Source organism: Ahaetulla prasina, chromosome 4 (assembly GCF_028640845.1).
Source record: "Ahaetulla prasina isolate Xishuangbanna chromosome 4, ASM2864084v1, whole genome shotgun sequence".
Taxonomy (NCBI): domain Eukaryota; kingdom Metazoa; phylum Chordata; class Lepidosauria; order Squamata; family Colubridae; genus Ahaetulla; species Ahaetulla prasina.
This window is the reverse complement of record NC_080542.1, coordinates 36,852,495-36,860,808: the sequence shown is the minus strand read 5'-3', so window position 1 is coordinate 36,860,808 and position 8,314 is coordinate 36,852,495. Positions and strand designations below refer to the sequence as shown.

At 36.1% G+C, this 8,314-nt stretch overlaps 1 protein-coding gene across 1 annotated transcript; it reads right to left on the bottom strand.

Annotated features, from left to right (window-relative positions):
* Positions 1 to 647: 647 nt before the first annotated feature.
* On the bottom strand, positions 648 to 7,174 carry GIP (gastric inhibitory polypeptide). The gene is made up of 4 exons (XM_058182683.1): positions 7,101 to 7,174; positions 4,790 to 4,930; positions 1,981 to 2,115; positions 648 to 744 (listed from the first exon to the last, which is right to left on the bottom strand). The coding sequence occupies exons 1-4, from the start codon at positions 7,172 to 7,174 to the stop codon at positions 648 to 650; spliced, it is 447 nt and encodes a 148-aa protein (XP_058038666.1).
* Between the last annotated feature and the right edge of the window lie 1,140 nt (positions 7,175 to 8,314).

Sequence of the window (8,314 nt, the reverse complement as noted above, 5' to 3'; positions counted from 1 at the left end):
CATTGACAAACTCATTAATAAAGGGTACAAAATAGTTTAAATTGAAAAAGGAAAAGTAGATCCAGCTTCTTCCTCTAGGAATTTATGGAATCCTGAAAAATTATAAATGAAGATGGTGAAAAATCTAGTTTGGTAATAGCCTGATGATTTGAGAAAAAAGGCAGTGTGTGATCAGTACAACCATTTTTATCCATTTCTTACAAACCTCAAATAAATTTTTCACTTTGAATAGTTTCAATATATTGGTTAAATTAAGTTTCTGCAAATAATTACAGTAAACTGTCTATCTCCCCCCTTTTGAAGCAATAAATGTATGATTACTGACTAGCAATAGTGAATAATATCTGAGAATTTTCTATTACATATATTTTGACTGTGGACCTCTCAGTAGACAGATACTGTTTTTGTGTTTCAATGAAAGATCCATGAAAACTACTGTGTTTCCCTGAAAATAAGACCCTGTGTTATATTTTTTTGAACCCTGAAATAAGCGCTTGCCCTTATTTCCATGCGCTCAAAAGCCCAATTGGGCTTATTATCAGGGGATGTCTTATTTTGGGGGAAACAGTGAACCATGTGTTTTTATGTACAGTTGACATGGTCCTGGTCTTCAGAACAAGGAAGATGTGAATAAAAGAGTGATTTACTCACACTAGCTTACAGAGATCAGCAAAAATCAGCCACACCAGAAATTCTTGTCTCTGGATGTTCTTCCATTCATCTGAATCCATTGGAAAGGAAGGTCTACAAGAGAAAGACTATGGAATCTCAGAGACAAGCAAATAAAAGAAAGTGTTATTAATTTTCTGGATGGCATTGAGAGGACCCCCCCAATTCATAGTTGCCTAGGCAACCAAAAATATTAGACCAGTATCTATGAATGTGAAGCATCTTTCAGTTTGCACAGCCCATTAGGGCATTTCATAAGAATTGTATACTTGACAGCTATTTCTGTCTACAGCATTTAGAAGAGGTTGTCACCAACTTGTAATCAGTTACAATTATCAAATTTAATCTGTACCATAGAAAAAAAAATTCAAGAGTCTAAATTAAAAACTGTTATACTCCCTTTGTATATAGCAAAGGTGGAGTTTATGCCTAGTTAAATTGTCTCTGTAAATATACAAAATGTGAATTGTATTTTTTATTTTTATGACATTTTATTTTTAGGCTTTCCTGCCTTTTTTCTTTTGCTTAACCAAACAGTTATTAAAAAATGAAAGTATATTGGAAAGAAATCAGACTGGAACCAACAGTCTTCACAGACATTGTTCTGAATTTTTTAAAAAAATCAAAAGGAATCTGATAGCATCTTCTCTGAATACTGTAATAATGCATTTTATTAAAAGACATAAGTTTTCATGAGCCGCAGCTTATTCCATCAGATGCTGTGAAATTTGTAGCAGCTTTGCTTGCCGTGCAGGAGGAGGATACTCAAGAAGAGACAGGAGAGACAAATGCCATCCTTAATATCCCTAAAGGCATTAAAGGCACCTTCTCTCTCTCTCTCTGGACATTAGCTGTTTGAAATCTCATGGTGGAATGGGAGAAGCCAGGGAAACTTTAATCTGAAAATAATATTTCCCATTGCCTCAAATTAATGTGTAATTCCCTGAAAAGTTAGAAAATAGAAGAAAAAGTAAAACTAACTTAAAAATATCAAATATTCTACAAAAGCTGTGTGAAACAACAAAAGCTTGGGAGGTGCTTTCTTAAATGAGTTTCTGTGTGATCACAGCCATTGTAGTTTGTGGACCATGGTTTTCAAAGCCATTGGGGTGAAGTGGTTAAAATTCATTATTGCAGTCATAGATTTCTCATAATCCATGTTTATCTTTCCTAATATTTGATTAGGATTTACAACAATTGTAATCCAAAACAATTGGAGGTAACATGCTTGGTTAAGAAGGCTGGTTTTGCTTTTAATCTGGAATGCAAAGACTTCTCTCGTGAAAATCTTCAGTGGTTATTTTTTCTCACCTCAGCGTTCCTATGATTTGCAAAAGCCATCCAACATAGTCCTTTGCTTCCCGAGTCTCACCAGCTTCATTGCCTTGATTCCTTTCATCTGACATTGTGATATCAGCTTGTCTCTTGGATGGTTCAAGTTTGTTTCTGGGGTGCAGAGAGATACAAGAGGTTTAATTCTGGGAATTCTAAGGAGTGCCATTCCAATTTATATCTACTAATTTATATTTAATTTTACCTACAAGTTAAATGAAGCATACATATTTCTCCCATATGTTATTCTCACAATAGGGCTGCAAGAATATTTTAAATATTTTTTTCTGCATGCAGCCCTGCATTTTTCTGCATTTAATCCAATCCTCTATTATAATTTTCACTATTTGCTTTCAGTCTAGAACAGAGATAGATGATTCTTTTTTTCTCTGGGCCAATATTTGTTTAAGATTTTGGGTTTTTGTTAAAACAACAAAATACTTCAGTAGGAATGGTGCAGAGGTAGTTTTAGCCGGTTTGCACGGATTGATGCGACCTGTTGGCAGAAATTTGGCCAATGTCACCAAATCAGTAGTGATGGCTGGCTGGCCACGCCCCAAACTGATCCCCCTGTCACTGCTCACTCGCCCCGCCCACCATGTTCATCGCTGCCATGTTCTTCGCGCATGCACATCCTGTTGTCTTGCAAGTCTAATGGGATGCGTATGCGCAAAACATGGTGGTGATGATAGCAGTTTTTTCCACAACCTCTGGTACTTTTTGGCAGCCTGGGGCCAGCCACCGCAGCTCCAAAGCAGCTCTCAAAAAGTTAGCAGTTGGGAGGCTTCTTTGCCAGCCGGTTTCCAGCACCAGTGGCTGGATGGGGGCTGCCGAAAATTCCGGTCAGCTTGCCTTCCAGACTCTAGACCAGCCGCCATGGAAGGTGAGCAGCCCAAAGAAAGGTGGGTGGGGGAGGAAGCAGGGCTAGGGCCGGGGCCACTAAAGGAGGGGAAACGGGGGAAACTGGCGAAGAGAGGGCGGGGATAGATAGGTAGAAATTCCCCAAAATTTCCTACCTTTTCCTATGGGCATGGCTACGAGGGGTCATGTGACTGAGTAGTCATGGATATGAGTGATGTTGGCCACGCCCACTCAGTCACATGAGCCCCCTACCTAGCACGCCCACCGAACTGGTAGCTAAAATTTTTGAAACCCACCATTGGAATGATGATGATATTACATTCCTTCAAGTGAATCTTTTTTTTTATCATTTCTGGTGGTTCAAGAGTGTCTTTAAAGGTTAATGATACATGTGGATTAGGATATATATTTTATTTTATTTTTAGTTAAAATCAATGATAATTGTATCAATACTGCTCAGCAGATTGGAACCATTGAAACTTTGGGCTGTATCTGGTCATGGGTTATATTTTATCTGTCCTCGTTATATCACTTCAGTTCTGAAAAACCTATCTGTCTTTATAGTTATCCATCTGATTTTATCATATTAAGTTCCCTCTTATTTCTAAAAAGCTCATATAGCATCCAAAGAGGTTATTCCATTTAAGAGTCATAATGACCTCAGCAGACATTTTTGTCCATTAATATGGCATTCCATCCATGAAGCCACACTAAAAATATGTGAATTCTTTCTTCCTTTGAAATATGTCCAGTGTAGTATTGGGTGGGGATATTTTATAAAGTTACAGCACTTAATCATAATTAGAGGTTGGTTTACCTTGAAGAATTTTCCTAAGCACTGAAACTCAGTTTAAGGTTCCAGAAAATCTGAACTAATGCCAAGGTTATCTGTCACATATTCATTTCATTTTCCTTTATATAAATGAATTATTTCTAGCAATTAATTGCATCAGGAGGTAATTTGGAACGGCTCATAATAGTAATTATTTCTTGGTGTACTCATAAAGTGAATTAATGTAAATGAGCACATGCAATATAGATCTTGGACAGTAGTATTGTTTAGATAAAAATCTTGGGTAAAAAGTTGAGGAATTTATCAAGAGATAATTGCAAGGCCATGTAACTTTTGAGACCCCACTGTAATATCATTAAGTCTAATTCATTATATTAATTAGTGTTTAAAATGGCTTTGCTTCATGAGTGATTTTATCTCCAGGCTAAAGCAATAGATACCATAATTCATGCCAAAGTGAAAAAATATATATCAAAATCTAAAGAAATGGTCAAAGTTTCTAAAATGTTTAGAATTTGAACCCTAGGACATCACATATTCTTTTATAAAATTGCACAAGACTTTGGACTTTGGACAAGAATTTTAATTGGAAATGGCATTTGATTTTGTCGATTCATAGACACTATCCAGAGAAATTGCAGATAACTTATATGACTATTCCTATTCTAATTGTCTTGCTGAATCATAGTGAACATTTTTTACAAAAGTAAAGCATATTGTACGCATGAAATACACTGTAGGCTTTTGTTAATTTTTGGTTTACAAACCAGAGATATTTTTTAAAAAAAAACACCTTTCATACCAAAATCTAGACATATGAAGGCATCAATTCTCATAATGGATGGAGAATGACATGAGTTACAGCACCAAGTTGTGTGAAGATTGGTACTAAACATACATTTTAGCTGCAAGTCAGTCTTTTCCCCCTTAAATTCATTTCTCTAATGTTACTGGAAATATTTTACAGTATATTCAACAAGCTCATTTTTAACACTACTATGAAGTAGAAAAATGATAATAGGCTTCTTATATGATTTTCTTTTTCTTATGCATGTACCCAATCTTTCAAACTACAGATTGACTAATATATTCCTTCTCCTGGATAAATCAAAACAATCTGTGATATTGACTTACTCATTCTTGTTCTCCCTATGGTTCAAGAGCCACTCCACAAAGTTCTTCTTCAGCATGTTGTCCAAAGTTCGACTATAATCACTTGCTAAAGTTCCCTCAGAATACCGCCTTTGCAGAAATGTAGAGTTTCTTGGATTTTCCCTAAGAATACAGAGTAAAACACATGGGCCAAGTTTACATATTGCATCAAAATATAGTCTGCATAACTATGGTTTCTTGAACAAATGCTATTTGATTGGGTTTGCCCTGCATGATAAGCTAAAATTAACCTGGTATGCTGAGCACAGTGACTGACCCCAATTAAATATGTACTTGTATATATGTGAGAAATCAGTTTCTCTTTTCCATTTAGAGAGATAAGTCTTCTAACAATTTACTGATTCAACTTGGTTTGTCATCTTAGGAATGCATGCAGTGGAAGTATCAAAGATAAAACCATTCAAAAACTTCAAATGATCATTTTGGAAAACCATCTGAGTTTAGGTTTAAGATCTGAAGACTTGGTCTTCACCCAGAGATGTTGAGAGTTGGCATACAACTTTAATTAATAATAACAATAATTACAGTGATAATTTATTTTTAATTTACGTATCCTTGAAGTCAATATTTCAATGTGACAAGAAATAATCTGCAGATTTGCTATAGTCTCAAACAAAACTCTGTATTCCAAAAGGCAGAGAAACTGGAAAGAGTGCAGAGAAGATCAACAAAGATAACTAGGGGACTTGAGGCTAAAACATATGAAGAATAGTTTCAGGAACTCGCTTTGTCTAATAAAAAGGACTAGGGATGAATTGATAGCAGGCTTTCAATATATAAGGGCTATCAGAAAAAAAGAGAAGATCAACCTATTTTCCAAAGCTGGAGTCCCCACCTGCCCCCCTATACCTCTCCATGGCCTGATAGGAACTAGTGCAAGTTAGTGAAGCTTAATCTAGGATCTAGATAGCATGTATGACTATCCTTCCACATCCGTGGAAAAATTGAAAAAAATTGAAAAAGAAAAAAGAAAAATCTTCCACAAAGGTCCCTTCCAACTCTGTTGTTGTTATTATTATTATTAAAACTGGTCCATGATACCAAAAAGGTTGGAGACTGTTGTTCCATAGCACCTGAAGACAGGACAAGAAGTAACAGATGGAAATTAATCAAGTGGAGAACCAACCTAGAACCAAGGAAAAATTTCCTGACAGTTAGAACAATTAATCAGTGGAACGGCTTATCTTCGGAAGTGTTTCTTCACTGGAGATTTTAAGAAGAGATTGGACAGGCATTTGTCTGAAATGGTATAGGAGCAACTCTTAACTTCCAGGCAGCCGATGAAGGAACCAATCTACCAATGCATAAGAGCACCAGCTTGCCTACCATCCCTGTACTAATGTTCCTTTTAGTTGTATTCATTTTATGTATTCAATTCATGCTTATACTTATACATATTATTTAATATGTACTTGACAAAATAAATAAATAAAATAAATAAATAAATCTACCCAGCCTCTGGAGAGCTAGGATAGGACTAGTCTAGTGAAACTTCAGGTAGAATTATTTATTTAATTAATTAATTAATTTATTTATATACCACCCTTCTCCCGAAGGACTCAGAGCAGTTTACAGTCAGGGTAAAAAGCACAAATCAGAAAAGTTAAAAAACATTTTAAAAACTAATTAAATTAGAGCCTGAAGGAATGTAAAACTATAATAAAACCCCAATACAAAACTTCATTAAGCCAGCCCTGCACGATGAAACAGAAAGGTCTTTAGCTCGCGGCGAAAGGTCCGAAGATCAGGAAGTTGACGTATCCTCGGAGGCAGCTCATTCCAGAGGACAGGAGCCCCCATAGAGAAGACTCTCCCCCTGGAGGTCGCCAGTCTACACTGTTTGACCAACAGCACCCTGAGGAGAGTGGCAGAGTGAAGTGGCACCATTTTGCCAAATTTCTATCCCACAGGGATCATGAGTACAAATTTTGGATGCATTCTATGCATTAGCCCCCTTTGGCTGAAAAATTGTTGCCCTATGATGCACTGTTTTGCCCAGCTGAAGATAACAGACTGAGAGTTTTAGTAATATATAGATATAGATGGAGCTACTATATCTTTAAATGCCCTGGTTAAATATGTTGGGTGAACATAGCCATTTTAAAATATATTTCATACATATAATATAGAAATATATTTGAGTAACAATGAGTATCATTACTAGATGATAAAAATGAAATCCAGTTTAATTGCTCAATATTGATGCAGAGATAATTTATTAATGCAAATGGCAAAAAAATGAATATCAAAACATCCCTATTTGTGTATTTACCTGGTGCCATTTTCTTCCATCAGCACAAAACTGAGAGAGATCAGAAGGAGAGAGACAACCTTGAAGGCTACCATGTTCACAACTGGAGCTCTGCAATTTAAAAGCATAGGAAACAGAAAAAGAAATTCTTCTGAACCAGAACTTGAAAGGAGTTTCTTCTATTATGAATTTTCCAAAATATAATTTTCAGAAGTTGTGCACAGAATTATAATGCAACCTTATGGGAAGAATGTACATCTGCATCTAAATTCAATAGAATGAGGCAGATGCCACAGATGCTAGGATCAATTTTTCCTTAATTCCTAACTGTACTCCTAATCAGCCTTCTGTAATCTAGTGCCTTCTAGCTGTGCTAATTTTAATTTCTATAAATCTCAGCCAACTGAGAATTTGGCAGCTGAAGTCCACCCCATCCAGTGATAAATTTCAGATGAAATAGAAGACTCTTCTCCCTTGCCCACATTCAAAATAAGATTTCATTACAAATAGTATTGTCTTCTGTGTGTGGAATGGGGAGGTAGATTGACTGCTGCCTTGAGGCTTAGAATTGCCCTCATCAGTACTTACAGCCAATCATATTTATCAGCAGTTTATCATCTTTCTACATGGCAAGCTACTGTATATTCCTACATATACCAACATATATGTGTGTGGGTTTGATTTGGGGGAAGGAAATCTCAAACTGCATCCTGTAGAGGTAGAAACTGCTCACATCAGCATTGTATCAAAAACTTCCCACACTTGTAAATCATTCTCTCAAACATTTGAGAAGAAAATACTTTCCAACATAGGAAAAGGTAGTGAAATGGTGGGATATGGTGCTGTTCCATGTACATTAGTTATGAAACGGCTGTGGGCTGTTGTTTCTCATTCCATTAGGGATGATTATTTTGTTTGTTTTAAATGAGACTAAGCCAGCCCTCTGGCCTTTAGAACCCGTCTGCTCATTCTACTGAATGAGACTAAGGGCCACTAAGCCAAATTCCTTTATAAGGGCATCATTATCTCGGATATACTTACTCTGTGGAAAGATTGTTTAACTCTTGCCAGACTGAGAAATTCTGCTGCACATTTTTTGTTTAGTCAAATAATGTTAATTAAATTTAAGAAAAGAAAATTTGCTTTAGTTTTTTGTGTGTTTTTTTTTAAACTGAATGTCATGGAGAAGCCATCTGGGGGAAGGAAGATTTGAAGAGGAGCAATATCAATCTGGA